The sequence below is a fragment of the Petaurus breviceps genome, unplaced genomic scaffold (assembly GCF_028583685.1).
Source record: "Petaurus breviceps papuanus isolate PSGF00001 unplaced genomic scaffold, PetGlider_PUasm1.0 187, whole genome shotgun sequence".
Classification (NCBI taxonomy): Eukaryota; Metazoa; Chordata; class Mammalia; order Diprotodontia; family Petauridae; genus Petaurus; species Petaurus breviceps.
Genome location: NW_027185799.1, coordinates 27517030 through 27535084, shown reverse-complemented (window position 1 = coordinate 27535084; position 18055 = coordinate 27517030). Strand labels below are relative to the sequence as shown.

The 18055-nt window shown below is 38.4% G+C and overlaps 1 protein-coding gene across 2 annotated transcripts in view; it reads right to left on the bottom strand.

Moving 5' to 3' along the window:
* GLIS3 (GLIS family zinc finger 3) overlaps window positions 1–18055 on the bottom strand; it is a 606152-nt gene that overhangs the window by 400630 nt on the left and 187467 nt on the right. Inside the window, exons 3-4 of one of the 2 annotated variants that reach the window (XM_069090791.1) lie at window positions 16885–17092; window positions 6103–7237 (exon numbers count right to left, since the gene is read on the bottom strand). In XM_069090791.1, coding sequence (XP_068946892.1) covers window positions 6103–7237; window positions 16885–17092 — 1343 coding nt within the window. The remainder of the gene's footprint in view (window positions 1–6102; window positions 7238–16884; window positions 17093–18055) is intronic. The other variant, XM_069090792.1, reaches the window with a different exon arrangement.

The window sequence follows — 18055 nt, the reverse complement described above, 5'->3', positions numbered from 1 at the left end:
GAGAGAGAGAGAGAGAGAGAGAGAGAGAGAGAGAGAGAGAGAGAGAGAGAGTTAAAAGAGAAATCAATATAATTTTTAAGGTTCAAAGGTTTTCCTTGCCTTTTGGGAACTATCCCAAAATCATAGGACTTAGCAAGAAAAGTATATTAGAAGTCATATAGCCCAACCCCTTTATTTTGTAGGTGTGGAAATAAATGCGAAACACAATCCTGAGAAAACCATCGTTTCCACTTCTGGAATGATGATCAAGTCAATGCTACAAATGCTACTAGAAAGTAGATGTCAGTCTATGACTCTCTTTACAATGTAGGTAACTTTCCAAACCAATATAACCTCCCTACCACCACTTCCTTGTTAGAACGTAATTTCCTTGAGGGCAAGAACTGTCTTTGCTTTTATTTTTTATATCCCCTGAGTTTGGCACATGATAAGCACATGATAAATTCATTCTGCTTACAAGGGTCCAGTCAGGTACCTCTCCCTTCCCTCTCCCCTTTCATATGGAATTTCACCTTCTCTTGAGCCCATAGAAATTTATATATTTTTAAAGTGCTTATGTCTTATATTATAATTCTTTACATACTTGCGTCCAGATCTACAGCAATGCAAATACAAATGAGAAGAGTTAGAGAGAAAAGAGAGAGATATTTGAGACACAGAGAGACAAAGAGGGAGACAGAGAAGGAGAGGGAGGGAGAAAGAGAGATAGGGAGAGGGAGAAAAAGGTAGAGAGGATGATGATGATGATATCTCAGACTGAGACTTATAAGAGACAAGTTACTACTCACCGAAGCATTATGCTGCTTTCTCCCTAGAGTATGCTCTGACCTACTGAGTACTGATCTCTTTACAGCTTTAACCCACTCCAGACTCAGTTTCACCATTCCTGACTGGCCTTCTCAATTTGTTTACCACCAAAGAATCTTTTCTGATTGCAAATAATTTAAGACATGCCCTTTTCCTTATAACCTAGCTATAAGTGATCCCTCTCCTCCCTAAGTCCCTCCTCCCTCTCTGACCTCTCATCACTACCCATCACATTTCCACTTGTATAACAGTTAAATGTGTCTTATCATCCTGTTGTTGTTCAGTCCTGTCTGCTTCTTCATGACCCCATTTGGGGTTTTCTTGGCAAAGATATTGGAGTAGCTTCCCATTTCCTTTTCCAACTCATTTTACAGATGAGAAAATTGGGGCAAACAGGGTGAAGTCACTTGTCTAGGGTCACACAACTAGTAAGTGTCTAAGGCCAGATTTGAACTCATGAAAATTAATCTTCTTGATTCCAAGCCCAGTGCTGTATCCACTGAACCACCTAGCTGCCATTTTATCCCCCTTGCTAGATTGCAAGCTTCTTAATGATAGAGACTAGGTCACTTTTCATCCTACTCTACCCACTGCCTAACACAGTTGCCTGCATGGGGCAGATACTTTAATAATGCTTGTTGAACAGAATTGTTTTATGCACCCAGATTCAACTTGGCACTGCCTGCACTGGCAGTAGCCTCTTACAGCAAGCATGCTGTCAGTGGGCGGACCTTTCACATATTCCTTTTTTTTTTTTCACTGTGCCTTTCAAAATCGCCCAGTGTTGCCTGTAGTCATGGTGATTAGGCACAATTGGGCCGTCATATCTGCTTGGGTCAATAAGCTAAGTGAGTGAAAATGATGACTAGCTCCAAAAATTGTACACACTAAATTAATCACAGTTAAACAATCATGAAGAAGAAAAAAACACAAACTGTTTTAAAATAGCACGTTTCTTACACTGACACCATGTGATGCAGCCACAGAAACCAAAAGATCATTTCATGTTTCCAAAAGAGAAATGTGGTCATTTTATTTGGCACTCACTCTGACACTGCAAGTCTGCTGCCACTAGATTTTTTTCAAGTGAAGAGAGATAAAATACTGCAGTCTTAGCAATTATTTGTATCTGGCTTCAAAAACTTAACGTTCATAAAATGAGAAATATTTTGTTTTCAATAGATAGATATACATTTTCTTGGGTGCCTATCCATTTTCGCAGTGGCAGATAGCTCTTCTTCCATTATCGGTTGAGAACATTGCTAAACCTTTATTACACAATAACCATGCTTGAAGTTGACAGTATTCCCAAACAACAATCAGAAATTATCTGGCAACATACAGCCTGGCTTTCAGAAGACAAGATGATTGTGGCTCATTCATATAGTTTATGGGAGAATTCATGGCTTACCAAGAAAAAGAGTTCTAAAACTAGAATTACAACTTTTAAGAAACATTCAGATGTAAGGAATGATGTAGTATCCATTCATTCATTCATTCATTCACTGAGCACCTATGATAATACAAAGCACTGTGCTATTTGGTAGCAAGATGATTAGGACATAGCCCTGCCCTCATGTTTCCTTCAAAGTAGCAAAAGAGACATGACCCCCACACACACAAATATTGTTTTATAATATTCTACAATAAGTATAGAGTAGAATAGAACAGAATCAGAGCCTAAGACAGGTACCAAGTGCCATATAAGACAGAAAGGCTGTTAAAAACATTTCCAAGAAAGGGAAATAATGTCAATGCTTTGGGCTTCTAGGTTTTAATAGGTCAATAGAGATTTTATTAAATGTATCAAGAAAAGCAAACAGAGTCATAATCTTCTACCTTAAAGGAGGAAGTGGTGGTGGATAGGGACAAGATAGAAGGCAGAAATACTGAAACAGTGAAAAAACCAGCCTGAAAAATGTACCTTTTGACTTTCTCTTTCACTGAAGTATTTCTATTTTTAATTGGAATTTTGGAGTTTGACAATAGTTGCCAAGAAAGATTTGTGCATTCACAAACTCTTGTAAACAATGATTATGAAAGTCACTGAATAATAGAAAATTGAAGAAATACTTATGGAGAATTTATTTTGCAACACAATCTTCCACAAAAATTCATGACTTATTTCAATCAAGCCAAATCCAGCAAAATATTTTCACCCAAGGTTAGTCAGAACTAGAGGCTGAACTGTTTTCTTTTAAAACCTGAAGGTTTGTCCTGACTGGAATATAGCTGCAACCCACCAGCATGCTCTGAACTGTAAATATTATTGCCTACAATTATCTTTCACTCTCTGATACATGTAATGTAGTATAAGGTTTAGTTGGCTAAAATATTCTTATCCTCCTGATTAGTATAAGCCAGCATTCTTCCAATGTATCAGGTTCAGGATTCACCTTAGGAATAACAATGTGATGTCATACACACACACACACACACACACACAGACACAATTTAATCTTTATTTCATCCAAAGAATTTTTTAAAGATTGTTTTAAGAAATAACTACTATACAGTTTTTTTAAAAGCTGCCTTTTAATAACCTGAAATCAGTTGACACCTGTTTTGTTTGCTCATAACATTAATTGAGGACAACTCAGCATATCATGTTGGCAATCAAACATAAGCATATGGTAGAGATTCTTTATTATCAGGACCTGCCAGGGAAGGGAGAGGAGGCTGGGAGGACAGAACCACAGTTCAAGTCAGCACCATTTCTAAGAGATTTATGTTTCAGATATGTGGAAATGTACAGCATCTCCAAAATACAGGGAATTCCTGGAATTCCCACTTTTTTACCTCTAAAGAAATGTTTCTTTCCATCCACACTAATAACTATTGAAATAAGCTGGCTGAGGCAGTGCAAATCCTTCCTTCAGTTGCCAAGACATACTTGAGATGTCCTCCATTAAGGTTATGTGCAAACAAAACAAGTGTCAACTGATTTCATGTTGTTATCATTCAGGCAGCTTTTTTCATCATATAGGATCATAGATTTAGAGCCAGAAGGAATCTGAGTCCAAAACCCTCATTTTACAAATGAAGAAACTGAGCGACCAAGAGGTAAAATTACTTACCCAAGGTTACATAGGGAATAAGCAAGACAGGAGGAATTTAAGCCCAGATCCTCTGGTAGTTAGTTGGCTCAGTAGATAGAGTACTGGACCTAGAGTCAGGAAGACTTGAGTTCAAATTCAGCCATAAGTGCCTTCTAGCTGTGTGACCCTGGACAAGTCATTAACCTCTGTTTTACGTAGACTGCTGGCAAAGGAAATGGCAAACCTTTCCAACATCTTGACAAGAAAACTCTATAGGATCATGAAGAGTCAGAAATAACTGAACAACAACCACTACTGCCACCACTTTTGGATCCATATCCAGTCCCTTCTCCCCTATACCATGCTGCCTTTCTGTCCTCTATATATTCTCAGAGGGTCTGCTAGGTGTTGGATAAAAGGGGAGTCACTTATTTTAAAATAGCTATTTAGATGAAAAGCAAAAATATTTTCAGGCCTTACACTGTGAAAAAAAGAGAGAGAAATAACTCAGCATCCAAGTTGTTCATCTCCAGTACTAAGGGAGTAGGCCTTTCTCAAATTCTCCTCCAAATATCCTTACCCTAAAAAGAGGTTGTGCCCTTACCAGCCTGCTCACTTTAAGTCCTGTACATTTTAACTCTAGCTACCAGTCAATATAATGTATTTATCCACCTGAACAAAATGGCATGAGAGGATATGTGGGCATAATGAAGCATAATTTTTACTAGGAAAACTGCTTAATGATGACTTCTTTTCCAATTAGCAAACTTTCCCCCACCCCAACTCCCACTATTTTTCACTTCCTATAAGGAATAGGGGGAAATGCTTAGAATACTTGCTTTGGATAAGGTCTAAACCTTGGTTTCTGATGGTGTCCATATTCCCCAGATCAGTCATATCCATAAATTGGTGAAAAACCCCAACTTTACAAGTATCTGGTCAACTTTGATTCCAATGGTTTGGAGAAAAGACAGCATCAATACTTCAGTATTTCCCTTAACCATGGAGCACTTACTTTATTCAGTTAGTATCACAGGGTGGACAATTCTGGGAAGCCTCCACACTAAAGAAACATTCTCTTACTTGGCTAGACACTAACGCTTAAGAATGCACAGGAAATTTTTTACTCAAAAAGTAAATGATACTTCCCTCTTCAGCTCTTATTTTCTAAAACTGGCATGTTTATTTTTCACCTAACATGAAAAGGTTAAGATGATCTATCCATACCTGTAAGCTATGTTTGGGAAAATTATATCTTGGACTTCCTATAAAATTAAGCTTTGACATCCCCCTGAAAACATATCTATATTTTTACCTATATCTATACAAATGCACGTGCATATACACAAATATGTATATATCTGTATCTATCTATATATATAATCACCTGGGAAATATCTATCTAAATATCTATATGCAAATGTCAGATACACATATGTTTGTATGTGTATATTATATATGTATATATACACACATGCATGCATACACATATTACATGTTCACATGCTGGGTTCTCAGGTGGTAATATTGAGATAATTTTGTGTGTATGTATTCTATGTGTATGTGCTTGTATATTTGTGTACACACATATACACATGCATACATACATACACATATCCAAAGGAGGCCAATGACAAAAAGAAATTTCAATCTTTCATATAATAAAATATTTGTAGCAGAACTCTGTATGATAGGGAAAAAAGCCCTAGAAACAATATAAGTACTCACCAACTGAATAGCTGAACAAATAAGGATATGTAATAATAGGATATTGTTGTGCCATAAGAAATGATAAATATGACGAATTTAGAAAAGCACAGGAAGATTTTTATGAACTGATTCAGAGGGAATAAAGTGGAACCAAGAAAACAACATACACAATGACTAAAATAATGTAGATGAAAGCAACACTAAAACGCTATTGAAATCAGAAATGCAATGACCAATTAGGATCCCAGAGAAAAGAAGAATTTACATATCAGCCTATTCTCAATGGATACATAGTGAATGTCATGGATAATGACTTTTTAAAATGATAAATTTTCTAATTGTTTTACTTAAATTTTTCTTTTCTAGAAAGCAATATTCAACTAAAGAGTATAATGGAAAATGATTTTTGACATTTTTTAAAAGCCAAAAATAAAAGTTGTTTGGGGGAAATAAAATATGCAATAAAAGAAATAAATGAATGCATCTAAAAGCCCACAAAAACAGGCTTTGTCTTTAGCACATTCAAGTTTGGGCTTTTAAGACTCACCGTGCACTTGTTCGGCTTCTCTCCTGAATGGACTCTCATGTGGATCAAGAGTTTGTATCGGGCATTGAATGGCTTGTATCTTCTAGGGCAGCCAGCCCAAAAACAAGTAAAGTCCTCTCCTTTCCTCTGGTCTATGTGAACTTTCTCTATGTGCCGTACAAGCTCCTCTTGCTGGTCATATGTGGCACTGCAGTCAATCCAGCGACAACAGTGTTTTCCATTAAAATCATCTAATTCTCCATCCTCTTCCTGCTGGGGACCTTGGGCAGAAAGGGGCAGAGGAAGTGGGTGGGGATGGTGAATGAGATCAGACTGGTGAAGGTGCTGATGGGCATGGTAAGGAGGTGGGGGCCCTTGTGGTGGTGGTGGTGGCAAAGGAGGGGGTGGGGCAGGAGGAGGAATATCAATAACACCACCTGGGAAGTCATCCAATCGTTCACTTTTTAATAAACCAGCTGATTGGCTGTCTGAAGCAGACAGACCCTGCTGTACCACCATGTTGTTCATAATCGCTGACTGTAAGCTGCTCTGCTCCAGCTGCTGCATGCGCTGGTACTCTACCACTCCGTTCTCATTGTACGCAGGGATGGTGAGGCTGCCACTGGTCACCAGAAGACTTCGCTGAGTGCTTGGGATAGAACATGACTGTGGAATACAGCTACCCCTCACTCCTAGGAAATGTCCATAGACCTCTGGTTGCGGGGAGATATTGGCAGGCGATGCCCGGGAACCATTGATATAGGCAACTAAGGATGTCGGGGAGGTCCGGATGATCGTGTTGAAGTCAATGCCGATGCCATCAGACAAAGGGGACAGGGAAAGAGCTCTCTTCTTAGAACGGGCTGAGTGAGACCTGGTTGAAGAGTGTCTGGGGCTAGGGTAAGGGGAGTGGCTGTTTTCCATGCCGAAAAGGTAGGAGGGCAATGAATTGGAGACACTACTGTTGGGTGTAGGTGTCCCAGGTGCGATGCTAAGTAAGTCTCCTAGATCACTGCTATTTTGAGAGCCTGAGTTGGAAGGAAGGGAGGGAAGAGTCCTGTAGCCATGAGACCACTCTTGCTTCACACTCAAGGCTGAATGACTTTCTGAAAGACTCAAAGTTGTGGATGCCAAAGACTCCCGGGACATGAGGGACCTAGAATGGCCGAGACAAAAAAAAAAAAAATTAGTAGAATCTTGATTTCCAAAGAATTAAAAGAATATTGACAAGCGTCTATATCTTTCTCCCAATCATGTGCCCAAATAAATAACACCCAATTAGAGCTATAATTAAACCTAAACTAATTCCTTCAATATCACTGAAATTTACTATAAAGAACTATAAAGGTTGATGCTTACAGGAAAGATAAAAAGTCTGTTCTTATAAATAATTTCAACTAATAAATAGATCTTGGCTTATTTTTGTTTTAGAAACATTCAGGATGGAAGGAAACAAAAGAAAAAAGAAAGTTGAATATTTTATAGGCGATTAATCTAGAGACCTAGGAACAATTTATTCACTCCTTATACATCAAATCAAACCAACCAGCACCATCTATGCATAAAGTATTATACTAGATGTTATGGATAATACTCCCTTACACCCCCAAAAAAGGGTCTCTCACAGAGTTTATTGTATGGTTGAGAGAACAAGACATAAACATGTAAAATGCTTTCTTCTTTCTTTGCTTTTCTTACTTCTATCCATTCTGAATGTTTCAAAGAAATGAAGGATTTGGATAATATTTCAAGACAACCATATAAGTACGAAATGTCCACAAGGCAGTGTATGATTAACTAACAAATAAATTGTAATACAATTAGTCATTTCAAGAATTGTGCATATGGAGATAGATGACAATTTAAATAGGGATAATCAGGAAAAGTTTTACAGAGAAACGAGATTTAAAGTTGCAAGATTGAAGGAAAGAGGAATATTTGGATGGAGAAAAGAAAAATTGAAGCATATGGAATGTAATGATCTAAAACACATAGACATGAAAATAAAAGGACCAAAGGGTAAAAGTTATAGGGAGGAAGAATTCAACTCTAGAGGACAACTAGAAGGCACAATGGATAGAGCATCGGCCCTGGAGTCAGGAGGACCTGAGTTCAAATCTAGTTGCATACACTTGACACTTACTAGCTATGTGACCCTGGGCAAGTCACTTAACCCATGATTACCTCAAAAAAAATTCAACTCCATATGAGGAAAAAGCTCCCTAGCAGTTAATACTATTCAAAAACAGAATGGGGTGGTTGCCTTATAGAATATTGGGTTTCCCATAATTGGAGATATTTAAGCAGAGTATGGGGGAATAATAATTTTTCAAGCATGGTAGAAAAGGGATTTCTAGCTAACTAGACTAGATGACATTTAAGATCCCCTCAAATGCAGAAATTCATTTACAGTAAGAACAAGGTGTGTTCAAGGCTCAGTGAGTAAAAATAAAATAAAGGATTTAGAAAGGTGAGTCTTTGGCAATGAGATGGAAAGTAGGGTGGAGTCAAATGAGAAGCAAATATGTATTACTATCAATAATAACAGTAATGAGTGCTCTAGGCATCTTCACATTCCAACTGTAAAATCCATGAGGGCAAGAACTATATCTAAATTACCTTTCTATTTGGGCTACTGCCCAGAAACAAGTCATTATAAATAGAAGATGATTAATAAATTGCTGTTGAATGGATTCAAAGGCACTACTCCTTAGAGGTCAGCCAATAGATACATGAGCACCATGTATAGGTGACTTAATGTTGCTTCATAACTCCTGCAAATCTTTGTCCTTCATACCTTAAAGTATCATAGGAACATCAAACAAGAAAAGAAAAATAACAAGTTTAGCAACTGATAATCCTATAGCCAATTATGAATACAGAACCATCTCATACCCTTGGAATGTAGCATGACAGCAGATCAAGAGCAAACCTGAGTTCAAATCCTGCCTCAGGCATTTAATTACTGTGAGCCTATAGAAAGTCACTTAAATTCTGTGAATCTAAGTCACCTAATCTTTCAACTGAGGATTAAAATTCATTTGCTACTGACCTTAAAAGAGTTAGTGAGCAGATCAAGGGAGGCAACATATATAAAGTACTTCACAAAACTTAAGTGCTATAAAAATGTGAGCTATTTTATCACTGTCATTACTATTATTAATCTTGAAAAGGATCATCCTAAAAAGAATTTAACTTCTCATAATTTCAGGTAAAAATATAACTGAGGAGAGAGAAAAATTAAAAAGTCCCACACCAATTCCAGCTTTTATGATGTGTCAGGACTTTCTATCTTGTAATATCACTTGCTGAACTTGGGTTGATGATCACTAGGGTCCCTTTCAGCTCTGACATCTATGAATCTAACACAAATGGTTTCTATTACTGCTTTAGCCACTTAAAAACTTGATCCTGTTCTGTGATTAAGCTCTTTCCTTCACACATGTGCAAAAGTAATTACTGAAACAAATGTGTTAGAAATAGCAATGTTATCACAACACAGGAATTTATATGCCTCTTTTTACCCCACTGCAGAGACACTAGATGGGTCTAGAAAACTGGGCTGCCTTTATCTGTACTTATATTAACATCCTATTGAGATGTGGGCATCTTCATTGATTTGACTTGGATCTAAAAAAATCATCAGGTGGCACAGCGAGTAAGAGCTCCGGCCCCAGAGTCAGGAGACCTGGGTTCGGTTCTAGCCTCAGATACTTGGCACCCACACAAAAATAATTGGCCGTGTAACCTTGAGCAAGTTACTTAACCATGATTGCTTTAAAAAAAAATCATCTTAAATCAAAGTTGTCTAAATCCTGGTTAGGTTTCTCAGACTGAATACCACAATTATTTCTGCTAGAGAAGGGCAAACCATTAACAAAGGAAAAAAGTAGAACATATCATCCAAGGTTCCTATCTCCCTTTCCCCCTCTCCTCCCACCACAAAGTAGATGCACTATTTTCTATATTCAAGCATTAAACATTTCAGTTCCCAGGTTCTCCACATAAGGTGATCAAACAGGGATCAATAAGCTTTTCCCAGAGTATTAAGTAATGTTTGCCAATGACGTTAATGGTGAGAGTTGCAAGTAACTGTCCTTGACATAATTTGATTTGTTCACACACACCCTCATATTTCTGAAATTCACTCAGGTCACACCCAAAGAGAAGGTAAAGGCACAATTGGCTTGGATTTTGATGCCCAGTTCTATAGTTTTTCAGATTTTTGAGGGATAGCCACCACTGTGCTCCCCACAATGTGTTCTGGGAGTGATCCAGGATAGCTCTCAATCTTATTATAAGTTTTTCTACAGAGGGCCTCCCAGGGCCCTCTCCAGTCACACAATGGAACAGTAGTATCTCTGCTTCACTGACCGTTGTCAATGTTATTTTATGTAAGAAGTGATAGGTCCTGACTCTCACCCAATTGCCTGGGAGGGCTTTTAGAAAATAAAGCATCAAGCTTTTTTTTTTTTTACTGACCCAGCTCAGTTATCCTTGCAGGGTGGAGGACATACAGCCCGAACCTGCAATACTAGTGTGTTTCCCATTTTAAAAACAGGAATTGTATCTAAAAAGCATTTCATTCCTCTTTACGTGACTTGCTTTTTGACAGATCTAAAGTTATTCTATGTTTGAGGTCAGGAAGAGTTCTCAATAGTTATCTGGTTTGTCCCCTCCAAAGCTGAAGGATTTATGTTGTCTCCCTCAAATTATGTACAACTTATGACTAGATCTAACCCTGATCACATAATAACAACTCACATTCCTATGATGCTCTAAGGCTAACAATTGCATTTCTCACAAAAACCCTAGGAAATAGTCACTGTGTGTATTATACCCATTTTACAGATGAGGAAATAGAAATTCTAAGAGGTTTGGTGACTTGCCTATATTCATAACACAGAACTAGTTGTCAGAGGCTGGATTTGAACCAAGTCTCCTGATTTCAGATGTCCAGCACTTTACTGCACCATATAGTCACACAGAGGTGAACTCCTAACAAATGAAATAACTAAGCACAATGCTTGGTACATAGTAGGTGTCCCTTCCCCTTTCATACTCCCCTCTATGATATACTTTGATCATCCAAAGACTCTACATGCCTTGTACTATGACTTTTTTAAACTTTCTTTAGCATAGTTCCTGGTATGAAGTAAGCACTTAATAAATGCTTATCTATTGATCAATTTTATTTCTTTAATATGGTTGTAATAAAAAAAATTTTCCCCTCAAGGATACAGAGACTATATTCTTCCTGCTGAAACATGAAATTATTCCTTATGCTTCCAATGACTCCTAAGAATGACACTTACAATGTCCTGCTTGTAACAATTGCTTTCCTCTCTTTGCTGTCTATCCAAATCTTTGTCATAAGCAGGTAGTAGATTAGATCATATCGAACATTCATTCTAGCCTGAAGGCCTAGAACCCTATGATTTTTCTAGGTTCTCTCTTTGGTGATGACTTTTCCAGCTGTGTAAGCCCTGAGGGATTTAGTTCCTATGAATTCCCAAGGTACATATTGTCCCTGTCGTTTATTTAACCTAAGCAAAACAATTCCAGATTATACACTCACTTACTTCCCTTAGAATGATCCTGTGAAATTATCTCCATTTTATAAATGAAGATGCTGAAGGGGAGAGAGGCAAGGTGAGTATCCTGAGAGCACACAGGTCGTTGGTGTCAGACCCAGGATATATACCCAAGGCTCCAGAGTTCACGTCCAGACACTCTTTCCACTTAGTGTTACTTTTCATGTACCTTTTTTTGTACCACTTAATTTATCATTTGCATATGCAATGTGCCCCCTATATAGTCTTGGGCAAATCAATTGTTTTCCTGGAAACTCAAGTTTTCTTCATCTGGAAAATGAGGCAATTGGACAAGAAAACTTCTAAGGTTCTTCCAGCTCTGATTGCTATGATCCTGTATTCTGTCTTGTTAAATCAAATTACAACCACTTCAAGACCAGATTTAAGTTGATTTGTCAAGTGTTAATATGCATCCATTATATGTCAGGCATGGTGCTAGGTGCTAGATACAAAGGCAAAAATGTAAAATCTCCTTTCCTTACATTCCACTGGAGAATGAATGTCTTTTATATGGCTTTGTATAACACATAGAGACCTCCTCCCATCCCCAAACCTCCTAAGGGTACTGGAGAAATGTGAGTAAGAGGTGAAATGCAACATGCTTGACCTCACAAAGGGAGCTCCACAAAGGTCTCAAAAAAAAGGAAGGGAGGTAGAGAATGAAGGAAGGGAAAGAGGGAGGGAGGAAAGAAGAAAGAGTGAGAGGGGAGGGAGGAGAGAAGGAAGGGAGGGAGAAGGGAGAGAGGAGGAGGGGGAAAGGGGGAAGGAGGGAATAAAAGAGGGAGAGAAGGAAGGGAAGAAGGAAGAGAGAAGGAGTAGGAAGAGGAAGGAAGGAACCATGGAGAGAAAGAGGAAGGAATGGAGGGAGGGAAAGGAGAGGAGAGAAGAGAGGGAAGGGAGGGAAAAGGAGGGAGGCTAGATCATTCTTTATGGAACATTACACACATCTTTATTCAGTCATCTGTCCTACTGAACAGGCAATGACTGGGAGAGGCCGTGAAGAATGCAGGGCTACATTTCTATCAATAGGTTGATAATACCCTACTTGTTCTTGTTTTCATCTGATCCTAAAGGTGTTATTTCTGGTGGGTGGCCAATTTGGAGGTCTATCTACGTAAAAGGAAAGCAGATATGGTTCAAATAGAATAAAATGGATAGGAAAGCACAGAGCTTGTGGTTGAAAAGCTATTGTGGCTGGGAGGTAACAATCCCTCACTTGTCAGGGCATGACACATGTGTGCACAGTGTTTGAGCTTCAGGCCATGAGAGAAATCCAGTGACCAGAGTAACTGGGTCAAAAAAGATGCCTCACCAATACTTTCCTCACAACACGTTCTCTGAGCTCCCTGAAGCTAGTCCTTGAGTGTCTAGGTTGGTTACTCAAATCTTTTATGGAAGGTTTGGTCTAGTCTGATTGTACTGGGAGTCCTAGCTCAGGGAAGTAGAGAAAAGTGGACTAAGCAACTCCCAAGACCAGAATTGCCTGAATTTCTTAACAAAGAATGGTTTTATAATATGTAAGAGCTGAAACAGTATCCTTAAGGTTACTCCAGCCCAACCCACTCCACCCCTGCCCCAATGTTGTAAAGAAAAGGAAACTGAAAACTGAAAGAAAAAAAAAACCCATAGCTCTGTTGGTCACTCCAAACTTGTGTACTAAATGTGCTCCAGAACAAACCAGAATCCCCATTGCTCCCCAACAGAAACGTCTCTTGTTCCTCAGAAAGGCAAGAAGAAAGTTAACTCTGGCAGCCCCTTTGGTCCCAGCATGGCATGTATTAGCCTGCTGCCTTGGCTCTGTCTCTAGCTATCACCTTGGCCAGGGCTTTTAACTATGGTGCAGAAGAAAGATCACTATACTTGACATCACTTAGTAGCTGTATGACCCTGGGGGAGTTTTCATCTGAAAAATGAGAACAATATTTGCCCTATTCAGAATGTATTGTACAAGAAGGGGCTGTGGAGATCATCTAGTTCAATCCCTTCATTTTATGGATGAGAAAACTAGGCTTGAGGAGCCTTAGGGATCATCTAGTCCAAGCCTTTCATTTCACAGATAAGAAAACCAAGGATTAAAAATGGGGAGTAACTTCCTTCAGGTCCTCTTTAAATAGCATAGCCAGGTTCACAGGACTCATATAAAGGAAAGAACTTTGCAAATGTAAGGTGCTATAGAAATATACATTCAAAATTAAAGAAATGAAGGTTAGACAAAGAAATAAAAATGCTTCCACATGTATAATGAGTATTATATTGCTTGTCTTCTCAACAAGTATGGGAGGGGTTGGTGGGAGAAAAATAATTGAGAACTCAAAATATAAAAATGAATGTTAAAAAATAAAAGAGGAAGAAAAAAGAAAGGAGGGGAGAAAGGGAAGAAAAGAAAAGGGGAAAGAAGGAAAGAAGATGCACTAACAATCATCATCATCTATAAAATGGGCACAAAAATAGTAACATCCTACATAACACAGCATTTCATAATAATAAAATCTACATTAATGTTGTATGAAAACATATTCTGAAAGGTAATAAGTTCTATAGATGAACTGGATCCTTCTAATCCTTCTCTTATCTGAGTGATAAATTCAGGAAGATGGTATGTTGGTTGCCCTGTGAACATCTCAGGCTTCTCAATTAGGGAAAGATACTTGTCAACATATTGAATAGACAACTGAAGGGGGAGGGAGGTAAGATATACCTCATTTGCCTTTTTTAGACAATAGTTATAGACACACTTATGGAGTATGAAGTGTTCCAAAAGTCTTTGTGCCATTTCAAACTTTAATAACTTAAGATAAAGGCTTTGGGAACACCCTATAGAATAAAACTCTATGTTCTCTCCCCTATATGATTCTTGTCCTTTCAGACAAACAGTCTCACTGAGTGGAACAAGGAATGATTTTCCTATATAACCAGAAGAAGTTCTGTATTTCTGCAAAGCAGTCACACCTCACATCAAAAAGTTCATTTTTATTGGTTTGTTTGTTTGATTCTTTATTCATTTTTGCCAGAGAGCCCTTGGTGGATAAGGCATGAAGGTAACTTTTTTTTCCCCTTTCATCTTCTACTTTTCCCTAGAAACCAAAATACCTTAGAGTTGAACTGACTAGTTCTCCATCCTCAAGCTGCTTGATGAGAACATGCATATACATTTTAAATAGCACAAGTAAATCTGCCTCTTGCCCAAAAAATGGTTTAAAATTAAGTTTCCCATCCTTTAAGTACCCCTTCCCAGCTAGGGATTTTTTTGTTCCCTCTGTAAAAGATTCCTACTGAAGGGTAAACAATCTAGATTTCTTCCATAAAAAGTTTAAAACACACACACACACACACACACACACACACACACACACTTTCTCATTGTACCTTTAAAGTGCTTTCTTTCAAAAATAGAAAGTTATTCTAAGAAATTAAATATACCCCAAAACAAGAAAATAATGACCCATCCTTCGCTGACACAGGGAAAGGTACCACTGAATTTTCTATGCCTTCAGTCATGCTGTTCCATTGATTATGAGGACTCTGCCTTCAAGGCTTGGACCTGGACATGGCATGGACAGGCATATGAAGGGCTCCTAGTGACACATACCCTACGAGCACACCTAATTTTGCATGCAGTTCTCAGGAAGTTGGAGGAATCCCTGGAGGCAAAACCATCAATGGGGAAATGACAGGCAGCTTCCTATCATGAAATATCTCAGGTAAAAAACAAGCTTCTATCTCATAAAAAAAATTGGCATATTTTATTTTTGCTCCTTAAAAAAAAAACTAACCATTCTGTAACTCTATGATTTTATAGCCACTCCTGAAACAAAGAAATATGCAATGTTTTCAGAAAGAATGAAAAGGGGAGGGGGAAGCTTTTTTTCCCCCTACAAATGGTAGACCCTGAAAGAAGAAAAAATGTATTTCAATCACTGAAATAAATACATTTTATTGCATAGTAGCACATTCTAAAATTGAGCCTCAGAGCCTTAAAACTGCTTTACTGAGGAAGATGTCTACCAGTTCCCTTCATTATCGAACCCACTCAATGGATCTCCCAGTAGAGAGAGGGAAAAAAATGGGATTTATTTCTTGTACCATTCATTGGACACTTACTCATATTAAGTGAAGATCTTAACACTTAAACTACAGTCCTAAGGGAGTACACTTTATAAACTTTGAGATGTTATATAAATGTGAGATGTTGATATGGCTATAATTACTGCCTTGCACTTGTATGGTTTATCTCTCCAGCTAGGTTTTAAGTTCCTGAAAGGCAGGGACTTTTCTTTCCCTCCCATATAGTGCTTGAAACCAGGGCTTAAAAAGATTATAGGTGCTAAAAAATATTTGTTGAATGCATGAATAAATGACAAAGTCACAAATATTTATTAAACACCTACTATGTGTTGGGCACTATACTAGGACATGGTGCAAATAAATCTACAGAAACATGTATATATGCAAATTCCTATATACATATCCAAATATATGCAATTTATATGTATATGACTAAGGCACATCATTCAGCTGTTCAGCAGGGAAGCTAGGAGCTTAGATCATCTCAAATTTCTGTTGGCTGCATTACTGTTCATGTTTATATCATTGTATACCAAGGACTTGACAATATTGCAAATCAGGGTTCCACCACTAGGCACCTGAAAATTCCTCCCTGAATTTTACTAAGCTCCACTTGTGTTACACTTTCCATAGCTAGCAATAGTCAAGTGGAGACTGGATGGCTACTTGCTAGAAATTTTGTGATGCCCAGGTATGAGTAGGACTGAATGACTCCTGAGGTCCCTTCTACTTCTATGATTTGGAGATAATACTTAACTATAGTGTGTTTCTCAGTTTTAAAAACTCTTCCTTCCTTGGGCAGCTAGGTGGTGCAGTGAATAGAGCACCAGTCCTGGAGTCAAGAGGACCTGAGCTCAAATCCCATGTCAGACATTCAACACTTACTAGCTATGTGACCTTGGGCAAGTCATTTAACCCCAATTGCCCTGCCTTCCCCCCTCCAAAAAGACAAAAAAAATTTTTTAAACTCTTCCTTCCAATCAAGATTTTAGTGAACCAAATATACATCTTATCCCCTTAAAACAGGTTGAAATAGCATGACTATATGCATGCACATGTGTATGAGTAGGGAAAATGGAGGGAAACCCTCCTGGGGCATGTCATTATACTGTAGAGAAAGAAAAACAAATAAATAACTCAAGACCTGGTATCTGAAGGAGGTATATTCATGTTGGTTGCATTCATTGCCCTCTGTAAGCTAGGACTGATCTGGTTGCATGCTGTAGAGACCTGGCTTGCAGGAGGTGATATGGGTCCCAGCCGTTGAACCATCATGGGACTGCTGGTGACCACTAGATTGTTGCAGCTGCCTTTTCCAATGGACTTGCACTGAGGCCCATAGCCAAGACCCCCTAAAAACAAATGAAGCAGATTAGCTTTCATATCCTATATGCAAGAAAGTAGAATACATATATATCCCAATTCATGCTGAACCCCTTCTCCATTAAACTACCTCCAGCCTCCATATTGTTTGGGGTCAGAGAAACAAAGGAGACTTTTATTTTTTTTAACTAGTAGAGATGAAGTTACCATAATTACATAGCAGAGACTTTTTAGGGTTTATACAATCACCTCTCATTCACAATATTCTTAGATCTTGCTCCTTCTATGTAAGTCATAACCAAGGCCAGAAAGAACTGTGTCTTACAAGTTCCTTATCTAATAGCTTACATTCCAATAACACTTGACAGTTTTACAGAATACTTTCCTAGGAAAGACCTTGAGAGGTGGGTGGTGCAAGTATTATACCCTTCTTCTCTGTAGAGGTAAGGTGAAGTTTAGAAATGCGAAATAACTTACTCCAGGTCTCCCAGCAAGTGTGTACCACAACTGACACTTCATTCCATATCTGCCTCTAGATGATGCAAGGAGTATTGGGAAGATTAAAAATGGGCCTGGAGTCAAGAAGACCTAAGTTCAAATGGGACCTCAGATACTTACTAGCTGTGTGACCCTAGACAGTCACTTTTTAAAAAATCTCTGTTCGCTTCAGTTTCTTCTACAGGAAATAATAATAGCACCTGCCTCCTACAGTGATTGTGAAAACCAAATAACATAAATTTATAAAAAGCACTTATTAGTACAGTGCCTGGTACACAGAGTGGTGCTGTATGAGTGTTCATACCCTTCCTCTCGCCTTCTTCATGTGTTTCCACAAATGACAAAGTGGCAGGACAAATAAACCACATATTTGGGGGCAGCTAGGTGGTGCAACGAATAAAGCACCAGCCCTGAAGTCAGGAGGACCTGAGTTCAAATCTAGCCTCAGACACTTAACACTTACTAACCCTGTGACCTTGGGCAAGTTGCTTAAC